The 27673-nt window shown below is 39.4% G+C and overlaps 3 protein-coding genes across 5 annotated transcripts in view; all 3 read right to left on the reverse strand.

Moving 5' to 3' along the window:
* CHRNA5 (cholinergic receptor nicotinic alpha 5 subunit) overlaps positions 1-7680 on the reverse strand; it is a 75432-nt gene extending 67752 nt beyond the window's left edge. The window contains exon 1 of the mRNA XM_058294588.1: positions 7556-7680. Within this exon, the coding sequence (XP_058150571.1) occupies positions 7556-7586 (31 nt within the window). The 5' untranslated portion in view covers positions 7587-7680. The remainder of the gene's footprint in view (positions 1-7555) is intronic.
* A 2615-nt stretch (positions 7681-10295) lies between these two features.
* On the reverse strand, positions 10296-17281 carry PSMA4 (proteasome 20S subunit alpha 4). The gene is made up of 9 exons (XM_058294591.2): positions 17171-17281; positions 15806-15831; positions 15508-15550; positions 15083-15245; positions 13775-13852; positions 13400-13488; positions 12399-12529; positions 11774-11897; positions 10296-10703 (listed from the first exon to the last, which is right to left on the reverse strand). The coding sequence occupies exons 2-9, from the start codon at positions 15806-15808 to the stop codon at positions 10549-10551; spliced, it is 786 nt and encodes a 261-aa protein (XP_058150574.1). The 5' UTR covers positions 15809-15831; positions 17171-17281; the 3' UTR covers positions 10296-10548.
* Positions 17282-19319: 2038 nt separating this feature from the next.
* Positions 19320-27673, reverse strand: part of HYKK (hydroxylysine kinase) — a 37002-nt gene continuing 28648 nt past the window's right edge. For all 3 annotated transcript variants that reach the window (XM_071214320.1, XM_058294589.1, XM_058294590.2), the window contains exon 5: positions 19320-26668. In XM_071214320.1, the coding sequence (XP_071070421.1) occupies positions 26208-26668 (461 nt within the window). In that variant the 3' untranslated portion in view covers positions 19320-26207. The remainder of the gene's footprint in view (positions 26669-27673) is intronic.

The raw sequence follows: 27673 nt of genomic DNA on the forward strand, positions 1-27673 counted from the left end.
GGGTAGCCTGGTCCCTCCACCAGCCTCAGCTATCTTCCTTCTCTGAACTCCCAGAACACTTTATTTTTCTCCCAGCATTTATCAATTTATTTCTTTTGGTTTATTTCTCTATAAATTATTTCTCTATAACTCTTATGTTCTCTATTAGATAATGAGCTCCTAGGCCAGGGGTCTTTGTCTTAGTCATCTTTATAAACCCCACTAGCCAGTTATAGAAAATGCCATAGAAAGTGGAATGTAATAAGTATCATATTAGTTAACCTTGTTAAGTCAAGTCCTTTTAATATATTAACTCATTTAATCTCAAGCAATATTAAAAGGAAGGTACTTTTATTATTCTTGTTCTGTTTGGGCCACTGCTCAGTCCTCTTGGCAGTTTCCTCCTTTTCCACCCAGCCTCTACATGTTGGAAATCCACAGGCTCAAAACTTGTCTCTGTATACTCCCTCCCCAGGAGTTATTTTCCATTTCTCTGGCTTTAAATAACATCAACATACTGATAATGCGCAGATTCACAGTCCAGTTACTGATCTCACCTCTGGGTTCCAGTATATCTGACTGTCTACTTGACATCATCATCACTTGGGCATCTCACTTAGTATGTCCCAAACCATTTTGTCCTCCTAGCCTTCCCAGCTCAATGGTACCACCATCCAACAAATTACTCAAGTAGACGCTGGAAGTCATCCTTGGTTCCTCCCTTTGCTTCTCGAACCAAGTCTAATGCAACCTTAGTGCTGTTTATCTTGAATCCATATCCTACTCCTCCTCTCTTCTCCCACCACAGTGGTCAAATTCACACCTCTCTCTAGGTTCTACTTCTGCAAAGACCTCTCACCTGGGTCTCCTTCCCTGCACTCTCCAGCACATTCAGCAGACCAGACTGCAGACTGTTTTCCCAAGCCCTCATCATGATTTTTTTTATCCTCTCCCCTCCCTTCCCACCCTGGTTGTCTGTTCTCTGTGTCTATTTGCTGCATCTTCTTTTTGTCCACTTCCGTTGTTGTCAGCAGCACAGGAATCTGTGTTTCTTTTAGTTGCATCATCTTGTGTCAGCTCTCTGTGTGTGAGGCACCATTCCTGGGCAGGCTGCACTTTCTTTTGCGCTGGGCAGCTCTCCTTATAGGGCGCACTCCTTGCATGTGGGGCTCCCCTACACGGGGGACACCCCTGCGTGGCAGGGCACTCTTTGCGCGCATCAGCACTGCGCATGGGCCAGCTCCACACGGGTCAAGGAGGCCCGAGGTTTGAACTGTGGACCTTCCATGTGGTAGGCAGACACCCTAACCACTGGGCCAAGTCCACCACCTTGAGTGGCCTCTGCTGCCCTAACCCCACATAACACACCTCCTCCTTGCAAATTAAGTTCCATCCTTACTGGCCCCCTTTAGTGCCCAGAGCCACCAAGCATATACTCCCTGCAAGTGCCCTTCCCTCAACCTAGACCATTCTTCCAGCACCCTTTCTCCTCCTTTACCTAACACCTACTCCTTCTTCAGGACCTGGCTTGTCACCTCCAGAGAGAGGCCTTCCCAACCACCCTGTCTAAGGAATACCCTCCAGCTCCCTCTGCCTGTTACTCTCTCCCTTCACCACATTTGTCACAATTTATTAATTACATATTCTTTAGTGTGTCTGATTGTTCCTATTGATAATAAACTCCAGAAGGACTGTCGCTCTCTGTTTTATTCACCAGGATATGCCTGGTTTATTGAGCACACCATAGATGCTCAAAAAATGTTGGTTGAATGAATTTTAAGTAGTTTGACCCAGATCTCAGAGCTAGTGAGCTAGAAAATGATAGAACAGGGGTTCAAACCCAGGTGGCCTGACTTCAGAGACTTTACCATTGACCAAACTGATCTTAATCTATCTCTTTAAGCCCCATTCCAAATCTTTAAAATGGCGCAGTAATACCTTCTTTGCAGGAGATAACTCTTGCAAAGCCCTTACTGCAGTGACTAAATGTCTAGTAAATGGTAGCTATTATCCTTCATGTGGCAGTTATTTGATTGCTTCTGTAGTTGCAAAACCCTCACGCAAAAGGCAGTTAAAACAGGGTGATTGGGAAGGAAATTGGGAGGCCAAATATATAACAGAAATCAAAAATAAACATTGTCATCTGTGAGTGGTGTGGCCTAATGAGTCCTCCTTTATTTCAATGGTGTTGTTGACTTTCTTTTTACAACGGGGTCAACTGAGCTAAATTCAGAGATAGGCAGATTCTCCAATTCTTCCATTCAGCATTTTCATTATGGCTTGGTGATAAATTCTGCTGTGAGCCTTTAAGATGAAAGCCAAACTGAAAAGTTAATTAAAGATAAAAATGGATGCTGTCAATTTTACTGCTGAAATTAATGCATTTTGAAGATCAAAAGAAAAAAGCAAGTATTGCTAGGATATTGAAATTTAATCCTTCAAAAAAAGATATAAAAATAAAAGTTCCCTTTCAAGAGCCATTTAAATGACTATAATCAAAATGTAAAAGTGCAATTGTCCATATTTTTATTAGATTGTAATAATTAAATAGTAGTGCATAAAATCAAATATCACAAAAATATAAACCACATATAAAATGGAGCTGTCCAATATTTTAATAATAGACCCAATTACCAATAGAAAATCATAAGTTAGCAAGGAAATGACAACTCAGCTACAAAACAGCAAATTATAGTGTATCGTGGGCAAATACCAGCTCTTGTAATAAATGAAGGCCTTTCTGCCTTAAGAAAGAGCAATATAATATCCCCTTATTCCCTAACTGCCAAAAGGTTTTAAATCTGAGGGTGATAAATCACATCATGAAAGAATTTTTCTTTTAAGACTAATATGGATTTCTGTAAGATAAAGTCCTACATCAGACTTGCAAATATGCTCGGGGTGTGGATGTAGCTCAGTGTTGAACACTAGCTTGCCATGCATGAGGTCCTGGGTTTAATACCCCATACCGTCTTTAAAAACTTTTTTTTTTTTAATCCGTAGGACTGTGCAGCACAAACAGTGAACTCTAAAGTAAACCATAGGCTATAGTTAATAGTTCAATAACAAAAATATTTTTTCATCAATTACAACAAATGTATGACACTAAAGCAAGGTGTTAACAATAAGATGGTATGTGGGAACTATTTTATGCATGATTTTTCTGTAAACTTACAACTTCTCTAACAAAAAGATTGCAAGGAGGAAAAAAAGATGAAGAATCTATAGATTGAAAGAGATTAGAGACAGAACAATTACAATGTATGGATAATATTTTGATCCTGAATGAAATAAACAAAATGCAAAACAAAGAATGAATCTGTAATTGAAATTCTTCCATAGAAATGTTTTAAAAAATTTTCCTGAATGATTCTATTCACAGCATGTAAAACAAAAATTATTTGTCAATAAACATAAATCTAAGTTTCTAAGAAAAAAAAGAGAATTGCAAATGTTCAACTCTATGCAAAAAATTTTTAATTTAAAGCCTGTATCTCACTGTTTCCTATTCTGGACATGAAAGGTATTTATGACAACAAAAGTGAGTCTAAAGGGCACATTATATTGCAGCTATAAACAACAAATACTCCAGAAATGTGAGAGCACACACCAGGAGAACTGCCACTTTTTAGAATTTAATTCAATAATTATCAGTTGAATTGTTCCCCGATTATTCCCACTGAAATCAAAGAATATTATGAAATTCTGATCTTCAAAAGCACACAAAAAATTCAAAATTAAATATATTTCATGTCCATTTGTAATTCGTAAACTGCCACATAATGCTTTTAGGGAATGAAGATAAAATAAAACCAAAATGGAGCTGCTTCTCTAACAAACTTGAGAATTTCTGCTCTAATCATCCACTTCTTTAATTTATTTAGTAAGGGTTCACTTACTCATCTGGCTTCATTTCCTGTGGAACATTCGTTGTCAAGGTTTCTATATGGATTAAGAAGCAAGACTTGATGAACAGCCTCTTGGCAGTACAAAAAGCTCCCTCCAATGGTTAGGATAATGTATGGCATTGATTGTTCCAGAGAAATGATTACCTTTACACTAATTCCTAGCCACCTGATTCAAATCTCTCAGAATTGAAAATCATTTGACAATGATCTGAGCTGCCTAACCCAAGACATGGCCTTCTCTTTTCTCTTTTGCAACGTCTGATTAATTTTAGATGTTATTTCAGTTTCCCAGTTGCTAAAATAAACATCACACAATAGATTCACTTAACAACTGGAATTTCTTGGTTCATAATTTCTGAGGCCGGAAGGCTTGCTTCTTCCTAGGGTTGGTATCCTCTGGCTGACAGCAATCCCGGGGGTTCCTTGGCAGTGCACATGGTGGCATCTTCTCCTTTCTCTTCTGGATTCCCTTGACTTCCAGCTTCTGGCTGTTCCCTGTGACTTCTCAGTCTTTCTGTCTGAATTTCATTCTGCTTATAAAGGACTCCAGTAAGCAGGACTGAAATCCATCCCAATTTGGTTAGGCCACCCACACGTTACCTGGAGTAACTTAAAGAGATCCTATTTAAGGAAATGAATGTGGCTAAACCAACTGGGCTCCCGTCTACCATATGGGAAGTCCAGGGTTTGATGCCCAGGACATCCTGGTGAGGCCTAGCTGGCCCACATGGAGTGCCAGCCCATGCAGGAATGGGGCTCTGTGTAGGAGTGCTGGCCGATGGGGAGAGCTGGTGCAGCAAGATGACACAAGAGACACAGAGGAAAGAAAATAAGAAGACGTAGCAGAACAGGGAGATGAGGTGGCACAAGAGAATAATCGCCTCTCTCCCACTCTGGAAGATCCCTGGATTGGTTCCTGGAGCCGCCTAATGAGAATATAAGCAGACACAGAAAGACACACAGCCAAAGGACACAGAGAGCAGGGGAACGGAGGGGGGAGAAATAAACTTTTGAAAAATTAAATCTTTAGGAAAAAAAAAAGATCCTATTTACACTGGGTCCACACCTACAGGAGCAGGGCTTGGGATCTGAACATGCCTTTTGGGGGAGATGGGATTAAATTCTCAACAGGTGTTTTCAATTTTTTTTGAAAACTAAAGAAAGCTTGAAGTCACCTGTATGGAAAAGAATATTTTAAGCCTTGATTTTATCTGATCTTCTCAGGCTTTGTTGACCCAGGGTTGAAATTGTTTTGCTCTGACACAGATTTGATCTTCCCAATGCTCTGTGGCATGAGAGATTGGGAAATATAGGGAGTTCATGGTATTTTGGAAAGTGCACAACATTTGGTCTTTGGTGTCAGGTAAACATGAGTTTGAATCCTTGCTCTGTCGCTTTCTAGCTATTCATTCATTCATTCATTCAACAAATATTTGAGTATCTACCATGTGCCAGGTTTTAGGGATAATACAGTGAAGAACAAGACACTGCCTTCATGGAACTGCCTAGGGGAGGAAGGCAGAAGAAGTTATGAAAACAAGATAAATTCAGATTCCAGTAAGAACTATGGAGGAAATAAAATGATGGAAGGGGTGGGGATTCTATTTTAGAATCTCGTCTGAAAAGGTGACCTGAGCTAGGATCTGGTGACTGAGAAAGTGCCAACCATGAAGAATGCACAGGGAAGGGCATTCTAGATAGAGAGGACTGTGTGGGTGAAGACCCTAAGATGGAAAGAATTTTTGGGAGGGAGGAACAGAGAGGAGCCAGGTATGGAACATCAACAAAGAAGGAGGAAGTAGGGGGTGAGATTCTGCTGGTGTAGGTCATAACGGTAAGATTGGATTTTATTCCAAGGACTTTGGATAGCAATGTCAGGTTTATGCTGAAGATGACACAATTTGGGGGGTGGCTTCCTCTTTAAGCAAAAGTATCCAATAGAACAAATATGAAATTAGTTTATGAAAGATATTTATGAAGAATTAAAAAAACTCAATAAATTAGTAATTTTTTTAAAAAGTTGTAAAATACCACGAATACTACAATATCTAGAGTTATTCTTTGTCTAATATAGCTGTATATCTTTTTTTCCTACTTTTTGGCTACATAGTCTTTATATGACAATCATTTGTAATTACTCTTCTACAGAAAGATAATTCAGCCTTTTGGCCAGCATCGTTGGTCAAAATTTGCTTTTTATTAATGATATTTTAGAAAAGTCTTTTTCAGCTTCACAACTCATTTTGATTGTGTCATATAAAGTCTTAATGTTAAATAGGGGGAAATTTCTGCCAAGGAGAAAAGTACCATTTCATCTAAACGTTAATGAGAACTGGTTCCTCCTCAGCTTACAATTTTACACATCTTAAGATAGGAAGAATTTGCCATAGACTAGCTTCTAGCCCATATACTTCTAGCCTTGTTTTTCTTCTACTGTGCATAAACTTCCAATGATGGGCACCATAAAAGATGTAGTTCATGTGGGAATACAACTTCTGCGCCTACATCGTTCTGTCATGATACAGGGTGAGTTGGCACAACTCTAATAATACCTTCCAACAGGAGAGGGAGTTTATATGCAAACAGTAGTATTTATCAACGCAATTAAAATATCTTACCTTTGCCAATTTTGCAAAAACATATAAACATAAGAATACACTGTTAGTGTCCCCTCCCAGAGGCTTGGAAGGGGCTAGGCAAGTGAAGGGCACTGAGGTTTAAGCTTCATTAGCTTCACTGTAAATTGAATATGTGAGCTCTGATCTTTGTATTTAAAAGATCACTCTAGCAGTTAAGTGGAGAAAAAACTGGAGGAGGGCAAGAGTGGGAGGCTATTATAGAAGTCTAGGCAAGAGATGATAGTGGTGGCTTGGACTGGATTGGTGGAATTTTTGCTTTTCTCAATTACATGTTAGAAAGATTGGCGCTAAATCACTGAGTACCTGGTAGACCCTCAATAATGGAGTGCTATAAACATAATACTTGTTTTACAAGGTAATCATGAGAACTGCACTCTCTGTAAAGTGACTGACACTTTAGCCAACAAATGATCGTTTCTACTCTGTAGTATAAATAGAACTTTCTAAGGCTGCAAATTGCTTTAGAAAAGGAAGGAAAAAATGTATTTTTAAATTCGCCATTAAGACTCTTAAAATAATTAGCCTACAATTCTGTCAAGGTTAGCAGCATCTAAAATGGGTCACTGAGATAACAGTGGCTAACACTGGACAGGATATTAAGGGCGAGTTCTATTTTCTTCATTGTGTATTTTCCAAAATGATCATGTATTGCTTTACTTAGAAAAGTCAGTTAGTAGATTGTTCGGGACTCAAATTAATTTATCCTAGGTTCTTCAATCTCCATGATCTGAATTTTTTTGAGGATGTTATTAATAAATATTATAAGGTACTTGGGTACAGAATTAAAGACTTGGCCTTTCCTAGGGTTAGGTATAAAGGAACTTAGAGAAAAGATTCTGCCTGCCAAGATAAAAGGAAGCAAACATTCTCTCCAACTGGGAGATCTACTTCAACGGTAACTAACAAATTCACATAGGTTTACTCACATAGTCAACTCACTTCCCATTTTTATTTAGCTCTTATAGGAGGAAATAGGGGCAAGTAGATTCCTTTTAAATCTGTACTGTTAATATGAATGTATTCTCTTACCTTCACTCCAAAATCTCAGTGGCCTCTGCATTGCATAAAGTCCGAATGCGAAGACCTTCAAAGCTGTTTTCTTCTCCTAGTGCACATTTCCAACCCCATCTTGTCACTACCCATCTTTCCCCAACAAGCTCTGCTCTAGCTCTGCTCAGGTACTTCTTTTCCATAAATATGTGACGCTTTCCCATTGCCAGGCCTTTGCACATGTGGTTCCTTCTGTCTTTACTCCCGCACCTTGGTATACAGTCACCTTTTAGTTTAGCACTCCTTGCACATTGCTAATTAGTTGATTCTAACCCTGCCTTTGCAGCAAGGCTGCAAACTAAAAGATGAGGGCACATCTTACTCATGCACCTAAAATTACCAGGAATACCCTATGTGTTCAATAAAGAAATGAATCTTTTTTTCAGAATATGGAATTATTTTTGCATTGCTGAAACAAATGCTTCTGTGGAACTTTCAAAGTGCTAGACTGTAGAAATTCCAGAGACTTGCTTATTTCCCGGTTAAGAAAAACACCAGAAGTAACATCTCACAGAACACATGATTTTTTTTTCACGTTTTATTTTTAAAAGCATGATTTGTAATTTACCGAAATAAAATGAACTCAAGATTTTGACTTTAAAATTTCAATTCAAAATTTAAAACTTGAGTGCTCTTTGGTTTCCTGTTTACTTGGAGGAGCTCCCAAGCCAGTAGCAATGCCTCTGTGAGAAGCCACATAAGGGAATGAAATGCATGCTGTTGGTGGAGGAAAGCCCCTGTACAGATGAGGAATGCTAAAACCACACTTGGGGTGCATCGGGCAGCATTGGAAAGCAGAGGGCCCTGCAACCCAGGATTAAAAATATGCCACAGGGGGGCAGATGCAGCTCAGTGGTTGAGCACCTGCTTCCCATGTATGAGGTCCTGAGTTCAATCCCCAGCACCTCCGTAAAAAAAAAAAAAGTGCCACAGAGGAAGACAGGACGGTGGAGCAAGTGAACCAGCCTTGAAGCAGGAAAAAACCCCGGAAGTGTTAGAAAGCAGCCCTGCCCACCGCTTTTTACATTTCCCTCACAGTATGAATTTATTTCAACAGAAGGATGAAGAAGCTAAATTTGTCCATTGTTGGTATAAAATTCTAAAGACTTGTTCCTAATGTGGCAGAATATTCTAGGCTCTCTTATCCATTACAGACTTTGAAGATGTCGTAACTTTATTTGTTGCTTCGTATGTGCCAGTTTCTGTTCTAGGTACTGGAACATGTTGAATGAAACCAAGTACCTGCTCTGATAACTTATATTCCACTGGGGGAAACAGGCAATAAGAAAATAATATGCCAGATGAGTGCTATGGAGAAAAACTCAGCAGGGTAAGGGGCATAGAGAATGTGGGAGTGTGGAAGGTAACTGCTCCTTTATATAACAGGTCAAATAAGGCGGCATTCAAGCAGAAACCTGGAGATGATACTCAGGGGAAGAATATTTCCCAGGTGGAGGGAGCGGCAAATGCAAAGGTCCTGGAATGAAGGGTTTGGTATATTCAAGGAACAAGGAAGCTCATCTGAATGAATGCAGTGAGGAAGGGAGCTTGTGGTGGAAGGCAGGGTAGCAGCAGAGCCAGAAGGGTGTTCTCTCCCTCTCTTACCCAGTGCTATATGATTTTGCATCGAGTTCTCAAGATGGGAAGCCAGTGGAGGATTTTGAGCAAAGCAGGAACACAGTCTTATGTTTTGAGAAGATCATTCTGGTTACTGTGTTGAGAATTTACTTAGGGACAGAAGTAGGGAAGATGGGAGACAATTAGGAGGCTGTTGCAATAATATGAATGAGTTAATGGTGGCTTGGATCAGAGTGCCCTGCAAGGATAAGTGGTTGGACTCTATATTCTGAAAATAGAGCCAAGAGGATTTACTGATGCACTCCTCCATCTACCTTTACCTCTTGTGTGGAGCAAGAGTGAAGAAGGGTCATTGTAAAATGTTTATGTCTACATTAAAGAGGAAAATAATAAAGGGTTCAAAAAAGCACCGTCAAGTGGCTTAGAGATACCTTAGCCTGAACAGTGAAGTGTAAGAAGCAGTTATTCCTTTAGAGTAGCTACAATGAGGGATTAGGCTGGGAACTCACATCTGATTGCTTGACAACAGCTGAGAGCTGGTGAGGTATGGCTCAATGTCACTAGCAACACTGGCTGCTCATCAGAATCAGCTGGGTTTTTTAAAAAATGCTAATACCTGATTTCTCCTCTGGAGGCCGATTTAATTAATTGGTATGGACTGCAGCCTAGCTACAAGGAGTTGTTAAATCTGTTGCAAAATTCTTCTCAAACTTCAACATAAGAATCACATGCAGGGCTTGTTAAAGCAGATTGTTGGAAAAAAAAAAAAAAAGAAGATTGCTGGACCCCACCTCCAGAGATTTTTGTTAGGTAGATCTGGGAGGGAACCCGAGAATTTGCACTTCTAACAAATTCCCAGGTGATGCTGACGCTGCCAGTCCACACTGTAGGTAGCACTGTTCTTTGTCACTTCTATCAAAGTGGACTCTGAAAGTGGCACGAAACCTAAGTCAACTTGGGTCAAGCAAAGCCCTGCGATGGAGCTTCCTTGAGCCAAACTGAGTTGCTCTGTTTCCCTTTCCTCTTTGTGGCCTTAATTTTTCCTCCCACACATCCTCCAAGCAGCTTGGGATTGTGGTGGGCAGCAGGAACCTCAACATTCTTTCCTCACATCCATACATCAGTAAATACACCATTTCCATTCCATTCTTTCCAAATTTTATTCAAAAAAAAAAAAAAAAAAAAGTCCATGAGGATTAATCATCATTACAATAAAGGATTCAACTGGACAGAAATCACAAGGACCCAAGCCCCAATTCAGTATGTAATGCCCTGTTTCCCCACTGCACAAGTTAAAAAAAAAAAAAAAGTCAATGCTTTCAGTGTGAAGCTCAGGACAGTTTTTACACTGAAATGGTGCCCCAAATGAGTTATAAAATCCCTGATTTTGTCTTCTATTTATCCTTTTCTTTCTGTTCTTTTTCTTTCTTCTCACGCTCAGCTTTAGCTTCTTCTTCTTCATGCTTTTTGATCAACTGTTCCACTTCTTTTTGTTTGAGAACTCTGATTACTGTCTTTCCGTTCTCTCTTGTTAGTGTGGCAATTTCCACTGACAATAAACATATTTGCATTAGAGGCATGCATACTTAGCAAACAAACTTAATATGCAATGACAGTTTAATCCTTTTCCAATGTTTTAGCCTTTGTTCACCACTCTACCAGGTTTAAAGCTTATCACAATTCATGGACACTTTTATAGAACAAGATACCTTCTATCTTCTAATGTTTTGATTACCATTTTTCTTAAACATCTTCCTTCTTCTTGCTCATCCCAAACTTCTAAGCAGCTGTTTTGTCACTTCTCTGGAAAATGTAAAATTAACCAACTGTTCTAGCTGGCCTGCTACTGGCTATTCTGATCAGAGGAAACCACAATTTCCTTCTTGGAAACTCGATGAAGGCTCAGCCCAGAACCTTCAAGCAGTTAACACCACTTAATTTTCATAGACTTTTCAAGTCCCTTTTCCAAACAAAGGCACAAAAAACAGTGTCCATTGCTATAAACAAGAAAAGTAGGCTGATACTTGAAGAGGAAGGAATTTTTTGTGTAGGGGAAAAAAGTGAGGAGTGCCTCCCTTAAATTAAATATAACAAATGGCAATTTGCAAGTAAATGGTATTTTCTAAGGAAACCAGGAGCTAAGTAATTCTAAACTAAATCAACATGTTAATTTACCACAATTTTTGAAAAAGGTTATTTTTAACCTTTTATATGGTCATACAACTTAAACTAGACACTTTAAAGTGTGTGAAATGGCAAATATTGGCTTAACATAAGAGAACAGTAGATCTGGAAGAATAGGAGAGAGAGAATACCAAAACCCATGCAAATTTTATACCTCTGACAAAAGTATAAAATGAATAATATATAACTACACACATACATTGATCATACACATACATAAGCATATTGTGCCTCCAGAACGTACTAACGATCTTGATCATATAACTCACTTAACCTCGAAAAGCCCCAGTGTCTCATGTAGGAAATAGGTGTTAAGGCCACCTAACCCATAAGATTGTTGTTTCAATGAACTTAGGAAACATGTTAAGGGCCTAACATGTAGATGCTCAACCAATTCCCTTTACTCAAGTGAACAAATGAAAGAACATAAATTACCTTTTTCAGCAGAAAGTTTACTAACATCCATGGTCTTATTAAGCACTTTAATAGCTAAAGCAAGTGCTGATTTCAAAGTCATTTCTCCTTCTTTGTAGTCTTGTTTTAACATTGACACGGCTGCCTATAAAACATAAAGAAGGATCAACACAGAGAATTTCCTTTAAGTTTTTGCATTCTTTAAGAATACAATTGGTCAGAAGAAAAACACCTGAATTCTTATCGGCATTCTAACCTGTACAGTTTTGATGGCAGGGAGCGTAGAAATAGGATAGAGTGGGAAGGAGGGGATGCTGATACTCTAGGAAAGGAATTTCCAAATGGGGTTTCTCAGACCCTAAAGAAGTCGATGGTACAGTTTAAGGGGGCCTGTGAACTATGACAGGGAAAAAAAAAAAGACATTTTTATTTTCACTTCTAGTTGAAAATTCGTATTCCCTTTAATTACAAAGGTAGCCAACAAATCCCAGCAGTATTTGCAACTGTCACCAATAGAAACCACAGATATTTTCATATCACATTAAGGTTGTTGCAGCTATCTTAATACATTCCTTATACTCATCACTACTTCAAAACTACAAATCATTAGACCCCCTGCCAGATCTAACACCGCAAAGATACTCACAGCACTATTATTTCCAATGCAGGTGGCTTTCCATCCCCCATAATTTCCACTAGGGTCACTCTGATAGAGCTGAAAGCCATAGTGCTTATCCCAGCCAATGTACAGCAATGAAACACCAAAGGGACGTTTTCCTTTAACGAAGGGGGAAAAAAAAGCCAAATCTATCAATCATCTAAATTTTATATCATTACAGTTACTTGAGCTCAGCAAATTTGGCTAGACCCTTTTCTGTGAAGTTAAGCATTCATAAACTGCTTTGTGTTCTGTCTACTACTGATAAGCTCTATCATAAATTCCAAGTTTGTTTCTAGGATCTGGACACAGCCAGGAGATGGAGTGACGCCAAAGAGGACCAGTGGTAAATTTCATTATTACGTAAAAAGCAATTTGTTTCTAGATTTGAAAATGTTATTTTGGCCTTTCAATATTCTATTAACAATGGGAAGCGGACTTGGCCCAATGGATAGGGTGTCCGCCTACCACGTGGGAGGTTCGCAGTTCAAACCCCGGGCCTCCGTCTGACCCATGTGGAGCTGGCCCACGCGCAGTACTGATGGGCATAAGGAGTGCCCTGCCAGGTAGGGGTGTCCTCCGCGTAGGGGAGCCCCACGCGTAAGGGACGCGCCCTGTAAAGGAGAGCCACCCAGCGCAAAAGAAATTGCAGCCTGCCCAAGAATGGTGCCGCACACGTGGAGAGCTGACACAACAAGATGACACAACAAAAAGAAACACAGATTCCCGGTGCCGCTGATAAGGATAGAAGCGGTCACAGAAGAACACACACAAAGGGACACAGAGAACAGACAGCTGGGGTGGGGTGGGGGGAGGAGAAACTTAAAAAAATAAAATTCTATTAACAAAAATGGTAATGTATATAGCAGAAACTGGTTAGTTTATGAAGCAGGAAAGTACATTTTCAATTTCTTTTTATTGTCTTAAAAAAGTTATTTCTCTTAAAACATTTTAACTTTTCTGAATAAAATTTCCAAAAAATTAAGTACCTCCAAACTGTGTATAAGCTTGTTTGATATCACAAAGTGCTGTAACCAACTGCTCACAAGGAATTGGCTCCTGATACTGTAATAAATACCTAGGATTTAGAGATTGGGATATTAATAGCAAAATACCTTCTGAAAAGAAAACTATAATGATGGGGACAGCATAACAGTCACCTGTAAAATTTGAAGAGGGTGGGGGAAGGGAACATGCCAACATCCTAATATCCTTACAAGTAAGTAACATTTTACAAGTTTGGTTTTTAAAAAGATATAATTTTCTATTATATTTTTAATTACTTTAACCTCTACAAAAGTGAGCTCTCCCTAAAAAATCTACATTAATTTAAAAATCATTAATTATGCCATTTATGACCATACCTTTGAGCAATAAGCCTCAGTTCGTTTGTCAGAACATTAGCATCAGAAGTTATGCCTGCCACACTGCAAGCCATGTCCCTTTAGAAAAAGAAAGACATTGATCTGTAAGCAGGGAAGATGCTTGCAATGGGTATTTACAAGTATTAAAAAGAACCAAGTTCTATTACTTTTAATGTTCTATTAGAAACTCACCTGCTTGCTTTCACAGCTGCAACACGCTTCAGACTAAAACTATAGATATTATCTTTATAGACTTTTCACTCTATGTCATTCAATGTGAAAGATAAACAAACGTACGCTTAAGCTTCCAAATATTTATCATTACCACCCTGTGAACAGGGCAAGAGAAATTAACCCTGAGAAGCTAAAGCAAATCCTAAAGATTCAGAAACAGACTAGAAGAAAAAGGTTTTGTCAGATAAAGGACAGGCCACTCTCCTCTCCTAGGGCCTGACTTGATGGGGGTAAGGGAGAGGGGGCAGGAGGGCTTCACAACCCTGCCTGGGAAGCATTGGGCTATGCTCCTGATATGGGGTGCATTCCCTTTCCCTGACCCCTTTTCCTCAAGGGCTGTCCTTGTTCTCCTACAACCTTCTGTTGCTATGTCCAGCCAAGTCCATGGGCTGCTGAATGGGCCAGCCCCAACAGTGGTAGGGATGACACTTTATAATCAGCATTCATCAGGCTGGTTTCTAGCACTGGAGAGAGAGTTTCTAATCAGCAAATCCAGAGCTCTCCATGAGCTGCAAAGTCCTGCATGCCCAACCATAACAGAAACATCATGACTAATCTGCTTGACTAAACTATTCCCAGGCCTCAAGGAAGCCCAATTATTGGTAAGATTCTGTATACTCCAATGAAATTCTGAGCAGCCATTCTAAAAACTTTGAAGGCCTGTTATATGCCAGGCACTGTACTAGGTGCTCAGCCCTTATTTTACTTTATCAGACTGCCACAACCACCCAAGCAGGTTCTGAGGTTCAGAAAAATTAAATAAGCTGTGCAAGATCACACATATTATAGGGGTTGAGCTTGGATTTGAACCCAAATCTGCCGATCAAGTCCATGTTCTTACCACTACATGATGCTGTTTCTCTACAAAGTGTTTGGCCCTGCAATTGAAATGAATAACACACGGTCCTGGGCCTCAAGGAGATTAGTTAAAAGCAAACATTTCACAAGTAAAAAACAGTAAACTGGATTTCATTTCTACCATGTCACATGGAATAGTTCTCCCAAACTACGTAGATTCCATTTACACGAGAGAGAAAGATATTCTAAAACTCTATTCCCAAAGATTGCACTTACTCATTGAGTTTATAAATTTTTTCAGAAAAAAAGACTTCATCAAGAAGCTTGTGTATGTTACGTCTCTCTGCTGCAAGCAAAACACCATCATTTGCTAAAATTCCCAGACAGGTGCCTGCATGTCCAATTGCTTCCATGGCATATTCGACTTGGTACAAGCGACCTACAAGACAAAAACAGGGAGAAACTAAAAATCTCCTTTGTGCTCTTGCAACAGTAGTGACCTATAGGTCCAAGAGAAATCAAGAATGACACTGGCAGGCTTCAAAAAATAGTCCCACTTTACTCTTCTATGAAGCATATAATCAACTTGGTGACCATAATTAATTCACAGTACAAAAGGGCTGAACAACTTAGCAGCCACAAAAAGTTTAATACTTTAAAAAATACTTTTATTTGAGACAGATTAAACAATTTTAATTCACCTTCTGGAGAAAATATAGTGGTCCTGGAGTCATATCTTCGAGACTGCAAAGAAAAAACATAGAAATGATTCTTAAACACTGAAGTTAAGTAATCCCTATAAGCCCAAAAGTCATCTCATAAAACAGACCCTCATACACAAAGTTCAGTGTATGGGAGGAAACTGGTAAAGATGACGACACCATTCTATCTCCCTTTTCTTCCATATCAATTTTCTCATTCAAACCTGTAATTTGAGTAATGCCAACAAGCTATTGCTTGTTATAAAACAACAACTTATTGGCATGTGTAATAACTCACCATGTTTTCTGAATTTTATGTAATTCCTGCAAAAAGAAAACATGATTATTAAAATTTACAATTCCAGAAGTATTTTCTAACTTTAAAAATCTATTTTCTTCCTTCATTCAGACTAGGTTTACTATGCACCTGTTAAGTGCTACGCATTATGCTACATGACCAATCCTTGACCTTACAGACTTGAGGTCAAAGACTGGTAGTCAAAAAAGGGGGTCAAACATAGACAATTAGAAAGCGAGGTAGAAGCTGAGGCACTGGGGGTGGGGTGGGAACAGGGATGGAGACATCAGGGAAGTTGAGAAGCTGATGTGAGTCTAAATTAGAGATGGGGGTTGGGAGGGGTAGGGATGGTGTTGCTGAACCCTCCGGCCTAAGAGGAAGAGGAGGGAAAGGAGAGACGGGCAATCTGGACAGAGAGGGAAGCTTGAGCAAGGAGACTGAGGTAAGATAACTCAATGGCAAGAGAAAAATTGCTGAGCTTTAAAAAAAAAAAAAGGGGGGTGGTTTGAAAAAAAAGAGAGCTAAAAAGTACCCAAATCATGCAGTGCCTTGAATACCAGGTTAAGAAGCCTATGTTTTCTCCCGAGAGTCCTGAAATATTGGGACGGTGAGGGGGATTAATATTCGTCATCATCATTACAATTCCTGCAAAAGACCCTGGGCTTCAGAGTAACTTAGTGGAAAAAGCCAATACTGACATACTGGGAATTAAGACTGGAGAGGTAAACAGGGATAAGGTTATAAAAGGCCTGTGTGTCCAAGTGAAACTTTGAATTCTATCCCTTAGGTAATGGGTTCTACCCAAAGATTGTGGGCATAAGAACCACGGGAACTGATTTACGTTTTAGAAACAAGAGGGGAGCGACTAAAGGCGGGGTAACCAGTTATGAGGCTGGTGCAATAGGCAGGTGAAAGGTAAAGATGACCCAGAGCAGGGAAGGCGGGAGAAAAAGATCTGCCGGGCGTAAGCACAACTGTGTGCATTTCCACGTCTTGTGCACAGGCATAGGATGATTCTGATTTTAAGTTCACCGCCACCTTCAGCAGCGCCAACTTTCTCTTACAGGACTCTTGAAAGGACGGAAGCCGCGCCAAGTCCTCCGCCTCCCCGCAGGAATCCCCCGTGCGCTACCCGCTACCCAGTCCCTGACCCTGACGTTCAGGTTCCGCGCTCGGAAGCCCGACGGTGGCCGGCCGGGCCAGTCCCGGCAACCAGTCCGTCACTGATGCCGGTGCAGAGTCATTGTGCCCTCGACTCTCCAGCGGCGGCTGCAGGCCTGGACTGGCGCTGCCTCAGTGTTCACAACCCCGGCCGACGGCGAAAGCCGCCAGCCTTCTGCGGGTCCCCAAGGGGCAAAGGCTCACCGGAGTAAAGACACTGAAGATACACAGAACGCGTTACTCCGCGGGAGACAAACCACCACCGACGCCCGCGTACCCGCTGCCAATATGGCCTCCGTGCGTGCGCAGAACCACCTGGGGGCGGGGCAGCCGGGGACGCGGAAGTACCCTGGGGCGGAGCGAGAACTGGATAGCCTAGTGGAACTGAGGAGTTGGGGTGTGTGACGCAAGTTTGCCATCATCACCTGTTGGACAGGATGTTGTGGCATGGGGAGGAGGGTGAGCAGGCTCCAGCCAGAGGGGTGGGATTGTAAATTATTTTCCTTCTTCCACATCTTGCTCTCAACTTTCACTTTCACTTTCTCTTCACTGCTGTCCAGTCCTAGACCTACGATAGTAATAGTATAGACATGCCTACTAATTGCTTACCATTCCTGCCCTTTTCTCCAAGGTGGGTTCCAGGCACATCAGGCTTTGCCCTTCGTCCTGCCTCATCTCCTCCCCCTTCCTGAATCTGGCTTCCCCTTTTTTATATACAGCAAGTCCTGATGGGGTTCACACTTTTGGAAGAACTTTCTCCTTGGTCTCTTTCTCTGCGGCCTTTCACCTTGTCAGAAAGGATTTCCCTGACCAACCTAGTTAAAGCAATAACCTACCATCACCATACATATGCAGGATTATATCTTTTTATAGCACTTATTCATACTTGAAACTGTCATCTTTGTGTTCATTTTCCATTTCTCCTTTCTACCCTCTTTTTCAACCATCATCAGTTCTTAAGTAAACTATCTACTGTTCATGTTCAAGTTTCTTTGAGTTAGAAGGTTAACTAGGTCTCGGTTGGTATGGAGTCAGTTTCTTAGTCTCCACAAAAAGAGGTCCAGAGAGCAGGGCCTTCGTCCTCTTCATGTTTGGAAGATTATTATTGGGGACTCTGAGCTTTGCTAAGGTGGAAGCCTAGGAATGAGTTGTTTTGAGGTGTCTCCTGTCATCTCTGCTTCCCAAGCACTCAGGGGAGTGAGCCAAGGTAAAGCAGCAAAGTCCATACATAGACAGGCAGTGCTTGGAAAGCATCCTAGATAGAAATGTTTTAACTTATGACTCCCAAGGAAGTACCCCTCCACCTCAATTTTTTTCTGCAGAATTCAGCAAACATAACTGAGAGATATGGTTCCTTAAATTGAAAGATGGGTGGGAAATAAAAGGGCAGAGGTATGAATGAGCATGATAACTTTGGGTGAGAGTAGTTCAATCTGGCAAGAATGGAGGAGACGATATAAAATAAAAAGTAAAGGAGGAGGGAAGCGGATGTGGCTCAATCGATTGAGCTCCCATCTACATATGGGAGGCCCTGGGTTCGGGTCCCAGGGCCTCCTTGTGAAGGCAAGCTGGCCCACACCCACAGAGAGGTGGCACAGCAAGAAGATGCAACAAGGGGAGACAAGCAGACACAGAAGAATGTGCAGCAGATGGTCACAGAGACCGCAGCAAGGCGGGGGGAAATAAAATAAATCTTAAAAAAAAAAAAAGTAGAGGAGGAAAGGCATTTTAGGCGTTTTAGAGTAAACTTCAGTTCCAGAATTTTTTTTTCTATAGGTAACAGACAGGAATAAGCAGATGTTTTAGGATGGGGAAGATTTTATTTTTTAAGATGGTCTCAAAAAGAATCTCCCATCCTATACAGTCCTCTTACAATGTGACTTTGACTTCTGCCACAGAGAGGTGTGTCTGTGTTCTCTTACCCTGCATTTGGATGGGTCATGGCTACAATTAAAGTGACATTTTGTGAATTCTAACACTAGGCCATATAAGGTGAGAGGCTCTGTCTGATCCTTTTCCGGTGGCTGCTCCAGGAACTTAATCACCTGTTGTGAGGAAGCATAGATCACATGGAGAGGTGTTCTGTGACAAGCCCAGCTAAGGTCTTTGTATCAACTACCAGACATTAAGTGACTGAAGATGATTTCAGATGCTTCCAATTCCCAGTCGTTGAGTCAGCCCCCCAGCCTTCAAGTCTTCCCAGCTGAGGCCCAGTCATCATGGAGTAGATATAAGCTGTCCCCAGGCCTGTCTGAATTCATAACCCACAGAAACCACGGGAGATGATAAAATGATTATTTGAAGTTTTATGCCACAAAGTTTTGAGTTAAATTGTTACACAGCAATTACGTAATAGATTTTAAAAACTATTTTTTATTAAAAATGTTGTAGATTTACAGAAAATCATGCAGAAAATAGTTCCCATAGATGCCCCCATTAGGAACACCTACATTACTGTGTACCTTTATTACAATTGATGAAAGAGTATTATAAATACACAATTAACTGTAGTCCATAGCTTACATTAGGGTTCTCTGTGTTGTACAGGCCTAGATCTTTAAAAAAAAATTTTTATTCTAGTAACATATATACAACCTAAAAATTTCCCTTTTAACTACATTCAAAATACAATTCAGTGGTAGTCACATCCACAATGTTGTGCTACCATCACCACCATCCATTACCAAAAACCTTTCCATAACCCCAAATAGAAATTCTGCCCCAGTTAAGCATTAACTCCCCATTCCTTACCTCTACCCTGGCACCTGGTAACCTATATACTAGTTTTTGATTCTATGAAATTGCTTATTCTTATTATTTCATATCAGTGAGATTGCACAATATTTGCCCTTTTGTGTCTGGCTTATTTTACTCAATGTAATGTCTTCGAGGTTCATCCCTTTGTCACATATATCAGAATTTCATTCCTTTTTATGGCTGAATAATAGTCAATTGTATTACCACATTTTATTTGGTCACTTGGGTTGCTTCCATCTTTTGGCAACTGCAAATAGGCTACTATGAACTCCACTATACAAATATCTGTTTGAGTCCTTGCTTTTCATTCTTTGGGGTATATACTTAGAAGTGGGATTGCCAGGTCATTCTATGCTTAACTCTTTGAGAAACTACCAAATTGTTTTCCACAGTGGCTGCACCATTTACAGGTCCACTGACAAAGTATGAGTATTCCTATTTCTCAACATTCTCTCCAACACTTTTCTGATTTTTTAAATAGTGGCCTTTCTACGGGGTGTGAAATGGTATCTCACTGTGGTTTTAATTTACATTTCCCTAACGGATAATGATGTTGAGCATCTTTTCATGTGCTTCTGGCCATTTGTATACCTTCTGTGGAGAAATGTATTAAAATTTTTTTGACGATTTTATAATTGGGTTGTCTTTTTTGTTGTTGAGTTGTAGGATTTGTTTTAAAGATTTATTTATTCCCTCCTTCCCCCTCTTGTCTGTTCTCTGTGTCCATTTGCTGTGCATTTTTCTGTGTCTGCTTGTCTTTAGGCAGCACTGGAAACCAATCCTGGGAACTTTCAGAGTGGGAGAGAGATGCGCAATCTCTTGTGCCACCTCAGTTCCCTGGTCTGCTTCTTCTCCTTTTGTCTCTCCTCTGTGCCTCTTTTTGTTGTGTCATCTTACTACACCTGCTGCTCACTCAGGCTAGCTCTCCACTTGGGCCAGCTCATGGTGCCAGCCATCATGCCTTCACCAGGAGGCCCCGGGAATCGAACCCTGGACCTCCCATATGGTAGACGGGAGCCCAATTGCTTGAGCCACATCTGCTTCCCTGTAGGATTTCTTTATATATTCTGGATATTAAGCCCTTATCAGATGTGTGGTTCCAAATATTTTCTCCTATTCTGTAGGTTGTCTTTTTACTTTCATAATGAAATCCTTTGTTGCATAAAAGGTTTTAATTTTGATGAAGTTCCATTTATCTATTTTTTATTTGTTACTTGTGCTTTTGGTGTAAAGTCTAAGCAACCACTGCCTAACACAAGGTCCTGTAGATGTTTCCCTATGTTTTCTCCTAGGGGTTTTATGGTTTTGGTTCTTATATTTACGTCTTTGATCTATTTTGAGTTAATTTTTGTATATAGTGTGAGGTAGGGTCTACCTCCTTCATTCTTTTGCATATGAACATGCAACTTTCCCAGCATGATTTGTTGAAGACAATTCTTTTCCCATTGAGTGGCCTTAGCACCCAAAAATCAATTGGCTGTAGATGTGAGGGTTTATTTCTGGACTCTCAGTTCAATTTCATTGGTCTGTATGTCTGTCTGTGTGTTAGTACTATGCTGTTTTGATGACTGTAGCTTTGTAACATTTTAAAACAGGGAAATGTGAATTCTCCAACTTTATTCTTCTTTTTCAAGATATTAGGGGTCCCTATCCTTTCATATAAATTTGATGATTGGTTTTTCCATTTCTTCAAAGGCAGCTACTGGAATTTTTATTAGGATTATGTTGAATCTGTACATTGCTCTGGGTAGAACTGATATCTTATTCTTAACATTTAGTCTTCCAGTCCATGAACACGAAATATCCTTCCATTTATTTGTCTTCATTGATTTCTTTTAGCAATGTTTTGTACTTTTATGTGCATAAGCTCTTTACATACATGGTTAATTTATTCCTAGAAATTTTATTCTTTAGTTGCTGTTTTTTAAAAGATTTATTTCTTTCCCCTTCCCCCCCACCCCGGTTGTCTGTTCTCTGTGTCTATTTGCTGTGTCGTCTTCTTTGTCCACTTCTGTTGTTGTCAGCGGCATGGGAATCTTTGTTTCTTTTTGTTGCGTCATCTTGTTGTGTCAGCTCTCCATGTGTGAGGCACCATTCCTGGGCAGGCTACACTTTCTTTTGTGCTGGGGCGCACTCCTTGCGCGTAGGGCTCCCCTATGCGGGGGACATCCCTGTGTGGCATGACACTCCTTGTGCGCATCAGCACTGCGCATAGGCCAGCTACACACGGGTCAAGGAGGACTGGGATTTGAACCGCGGACCTCCCATGTGGTAGATGGACACCCTAACCACTGGGTCAAGTCTGCCGCCCTGTAAATGGAATTTTTATCTTGATTTCCTCTTCAGATTGTTCGTTACTAGCATACAGAAACATTACTGGTTTTTGAATGTTGATCTTGTATCCCACCACTTGGATGAATTTATTAGCTCTTGTAGTTTTGCCATGGCATTTTCAGGATTTTCTATATATACAATCATGTCATTTGCAAGAGGGAAGGTTTTACTTTTTCCTTTCCAACTTGAATACCTTTATTTCTTTTTCTTACCTAACTGCTCTGTCTAGAACTACCAGTCTAATGTTTAATAACAAGGGTTAACAGTAGACATCCTTGTCTGCTCCACAATGAGAGTTAGTTTTTTCATTTGTTTTTGTTTTTAGGAGGTACTAGGGATTGAACCCGGGACCTCATACATGGGAAGCAGGTGCTCAACCACTTGAGCTACATCTGCTCCCCTCTCTATATACTTTTCATACATTTTCTTTGAAGTTACCATTGGTCTTAAGCTTACCATCCTAAATCTATAACCACATTTGATTCGATACCAACTTAACTTCAATAGCATATGCATACCCTTTACCTCTATCCCTCCATTCTGCCACTTTTTATACTTGTTACAAATTATAACTTTAAACATTGTATATACAGAACCATAGATTTTATCATTTTATGCATTTGCATTTTAGAACCTATTGATAATAAAAAGTGGTGTTACATATAAAAAAAAATACAACAGTACTGGCATGTATAATTACCCATATGGTACCGTTACTGAAGGTCTTTATTTTTCTATGCTATTTTGATCTACTGTCAGGTGTTCTTTCCTTTCAGTCTGAAGAATTCCCTTTAGCATTGATAATTGGGCAAGTCTAGTGGTGATGAGCTCCCTCAGCTTTTGTTTTTCTGGGAATGTATTAAACTCTCCCTCATTGTTGAAAGATAAGTCTCGCTGGATACAAAAATCTGTTGGCAATTGTTTTCTTTCAGCATTTTAAATATTTTATTCCACTGCCTTCTTGCCTCCATGGTTTCTGATGAGAAATCGACACTTAGTCTTATTGGGACTTCCTTGTATATAACAAAGCTACTCTTGTAGCTTTCAGAATTCTCTCCTTGTTGCATTCTACAGTTAGACTACTATGTGCCTGAGCATGGTTCTCTTCAAGTTTATCCTCTTTGGGGTTTGCTGGGATACTTGAATATACATATTCTGGAGAGTGAGCCAGAGACAAGTTTCTTGGTTCAGTCTGTCAGGTTGCCACCTGATAGATTGGCACAGACATAAAGACACCCAAGTATGTGCATAGGGTTACTCTGCTTCCTCTCGAACAGGACCAGGGACCCACAATAGGAGTGTAGGCTGGTGCTGGGAGGGTTTGAAGAAGGGGCCAGAAAAGGCTCACAAACTTTTTCTATCGTTAAAGCTGCATTTTCTTGATTTGGTCCTTGTCTATTTACTGCAACCCTTTAAGGGTTTCCAGAGTTTGATGAAGATGGCTCTGCCAGTTTTTGTTAGTTGTTTAAAGATTCTGTGGGGGAATGGCACCCTGGAGTGTTTTACACCACTATCTTGGTCGACAGGAACATAATGATTTTTAATCTGCCTCTAATATGAAGGATGTTGGTTGGTGAGACTAAGGATAAGAAACCAGAAAGTAAAGTTCTGACATAATTCAGAGGTCATAACAGCATAGACTGAAAAAGACACAAGTGCAAGGGACCTTTGTCAGACATATAGTATTGACTCCCAAATCGAGAACTGGGTTTTTTCCTCATTATTTGAAAGGGTCCTGGCACTAGTAGAAGTATGTTCATTTAACAGCTCTTTACTGAGGGGTCCAGCGCTGTGCTAGTTACTGAAGGTAATATGAAATAAGCGTTATTCAAATCATGCCACCAAAGAGTTTACTAACCATATGGAACTGACTGAGTGGCAATAAGCTAGAACAAACATCATAGAGTAAAATATCAATGCAAAGCGGCATGTGTTTAAATATTAAAATAGTGGTAGAAAATATTTGCTTTAGAAATTCAGTAAAAGGGAGTCCAAATTAGCAGGAATAATCAAAGAGGAAAATCTGTAGCGTTTCATGGTATAAGAGAAAGAACACTGGTCTGGAGTGAAAATTAAGTTTGAGTCCATTTTTCTGGTCTTCAATTTGCTGAATGGTCAAGGTAGATAGAAATCAGAACCCCTTAAATTTGAGGAGCTTAAGTGCTTTCATATGAACAATTACTTGCTCATGCAGGTGTGTGTGTGTGTAGGGGAAGGGTGGTGGAGAATGGAGAGGTGGCAGTATGGGGCCTTGTACTAATTAAAAGCATGGTCTGCATTAGAGAGACCTGGTTTAAAACCTGGCTGTCTTTGAGCAAACATTCCAATTTTTAGGTCTCTATTTCCTAATCTGAAAATAGAGATTAGTCATAGTAGTACTTTCCTCATAGGTTTATTGTGAAGATTAAATGAGACAATGGATGTGATATTCTAGTGCTCAATAAATGTTGGCTTTCATTACATATACTGTTTAAATCTTAGTAAGGCAGGAATGACAGGAATTGTTATCCCCATTTACCAATCTAAAATTCCAATTGTAATAATCAGTAGGGTTCTGGAACTGAATATAAGAGGGGTGAATGAAAAATTACTCCAATATTCTTGAGTTTGGGTGAACTGGAATATGTTTCATTCATTTAGTAATAGTTTTTGAGTCCCTACTATATGCCAAGCACTGTGCATTATCTTAATTTTATTATTACACTTAAAATTAACTTTATGAGACAGTTATTATTATTATTATTACCCCAGTTTTATAGATAAGGAAATTGAGACCAAAGGAAGTGAAAAAAAAAGATATGAGAGAATTCAGGGAGAGATCTAGTTTGGGGAGTATGGACAGGTAGGTAAGTAGGTAGAGATGGACAGATAGGGATCAAAGCAATGTCTGTTCATAGATAGGCATACCTCAGAGATATTGCAGGTTTGGTTCCAGACCACTGCAATAAAATGAATATCACACAAAGTGAGTCACATGAACTTTTTGGTTTCCCAATGCATATAAAAGTTATGTTACACTATACTGTAGTCTATTAAGTGGGCAGTAGCACTGTGTATAAAAAACAACAACAGCAATGTATATACCTTAATTAAAATGTGACACAGGAAAAAAAAATAAAACAAAAACAAAATCTATCTATCTATCTATCTATAACTAAAAAATAGAATAATTAAAGAACTAAAAAAAAAGTAACAGGGACACAAAGTGGGCACATGCTGTTGGAAAAATGGTGCCAATAGACTCAGGGTTGCTACAAACCTTCAATTTGTAAAAAACAAACAAACGAACAAACAAAAAATGGGCTGTGAAGCACAATAAAGTGAAACACAATAAAACAAGGTATGCCTGTATATTGAAAGAGATAATTACTGAGATGGCTTTTGAGTGGCCAGGGTTTCTAAACTTGAGTCATCTCTAGAGAATGGATAGTTATGACCAAAAGAATAAGTTAACAGTTATTGACAAAATCAAATTTAGGGAGATAGGAATTAGTGAAGGAAATACTGAAATATAATTTAAAGCCAAATATATAGTGAGCTATAGTTCACCAAATCTGCTATATATTTATATAAAAAGAAACAACTTTTAGAGAATCTGAAAAAAAAAATCTGTTTTAGGACTTTCCCATTATAAATCTGAAAAGTAACCATTATATTTAGCTATCTCAGGATTTAGCGGTTTTGCTTGGATGTCTTTTTTTGCTTCCTTACAGTTCTGGTATTTTTCAGCATCAATCTCTGGCAAACACTTTGTTGGAAGTTCCAGTTTCAACTATCATCTTAAGCAAGTTAAAACTTTTTCTTTTATGAATACCATCTGTGTTTTCTCCTAAGGCACCTTAAGGTATGCCTTAAGATATGTTTCTTCTAACATATATTCATTTGCAAAAATTTTTAAAGAAACTTCTGTGGGAAAGGCACTATACCAGTTGTTAGAAGAAAGGATGGGGAGACTTTAAAAAGTAGAAATGGGAAAGAAAAAAAAGTAGACACGAGATTGCTTGAAAACCTTAGAGTTTTCATGTGCTTGGTAATGTTCAGAATCAATCAGTTCTATTTTAATTGTGCAAGGAAATCCCTTGTAAAATTAGATTTGGTCCTATTGGGTTTTTAATTACCCAATAAGTAATTAACATGAACTTTTATCTAGTCACATGGAGATCCCAGATTTGTAAGTTTTAGCAGTTTCAAACCAGATTTCTTCTACAGCTTTCTGGCCCATGTCAAACAGCTGCTGTAAGTGTTTCCATCCGGTTTTTGCAGTAATCATGAGATATTCTTTGTTCTCTGGATATAGCTGGCAAGAGTATGCAGCCATGACGAGTGACTGACAAAAACGACTGCACACAAGTAGAAACAAAGCATCCCTCTCTTCAGCTGTCAGTGGGATTATACTTTCAAACCCTGCAAGGACATGACCTCCTACTTGTATAGGATTATTGCTTTCAATCATCATGTACATGATGGTGATTGCCACTTCAAACACATAGTAGCCATAGCTCATGTCACCAAAGTCTAAAATCCCAGAAACTTGATATTCAGTATCTCCAAAAGGTGACTTCTTGGATTCTATTAGAATGTTATGGTCATTAAAATCTCCATGATTGATACCTAAGAGTAGAAAAAAAACTCTTTGTTGGAACCATGTAGAAACAGTTATTTAACACCCACGTACATTTTTTTCCCTTTCTTTTTCTCAGCCAAGGCCACACAAATAATATGATGAGCAGTTAGAGATAACAGAAAAAAGGCTAAACCCTATATTTCTTGAAATAAAATAATTTCCTCTGAAAGGGATAAAAGGAGTTAATGTCTGGCTATTTTTCTTTTAGTTTTTGTTTCTCATAGATATAGGTCCAGAAGATGGTGGCTGTAGTCAGTTGCAAACACCTGATAGTGATTACTAGAAGAATAAAGGGAAAAAGTAATCTGCTCAATGCCAGAAATGTTTTCAAAGATTATAATATATTCATATTTTTATAAGCAAATAGATTTAGAATTGACCAGTTGTACGTTCATTTTATCCTAGAATTTATAAAAATATTTCTGGTGACAAGGTGGTTCTGAATTTTCCCAGTTTTCTGTTCATTGGAATAGATGATAATATTTAAGCCAGTAGTACTCAAAGTGGTATCTTTTTGTTACCAGTCTGCAGTAAGAAAAAAAAAATAACAACAAAGAACTGACAGTGTTTAGAAAATTTATAACAATTTGATACTCAAGTGTGTGATCAGTGGCCTTGTCTCACTGAATAGAGTAAAGACCAGTTTGGGTATTGTCAAAACTCACATGGGAAGTCATGTGAGATGCAAGCTGTGAACTAATTGTGTACAGCAGGGCCATATATCAAAGGGTTGAGGGAAAAGAAAAAACCAAAGCCTTGTCTTTTGCCCAAAAAACACAAAAATAAAAAGAGAAGATCTTAAAGCATCCAAAAGGGGCAAAGACAGATGATAACCTTCAAAAGAGCAAAAGACCTCTCAGCATCAATGGAAGCTAGAAGAGATAAATGATATTAAGAAGACACTGGGTGAGCATAAAAAGCAATTTGAAAGCCTACAAAGAATAACAGAGCTTATGGGAATGAAAGACACAATGGATGAGATTAAAAATACA

Source organism: Dasypus novemcinctus, chromosome 3, assembly GCF_030445035.2.
Source record: "Dasypus novemcinctus isolate mDasNov1 chromosome 3, mDasNov1.1.hap2, whole genome shotgun sequence".
Lineage (NCBI taxonomy): Eukaryota > Metazoa > Chordata > Mammalia > Cingulata > Dasypodidae > Dasypus > Dasypus novemcinctus.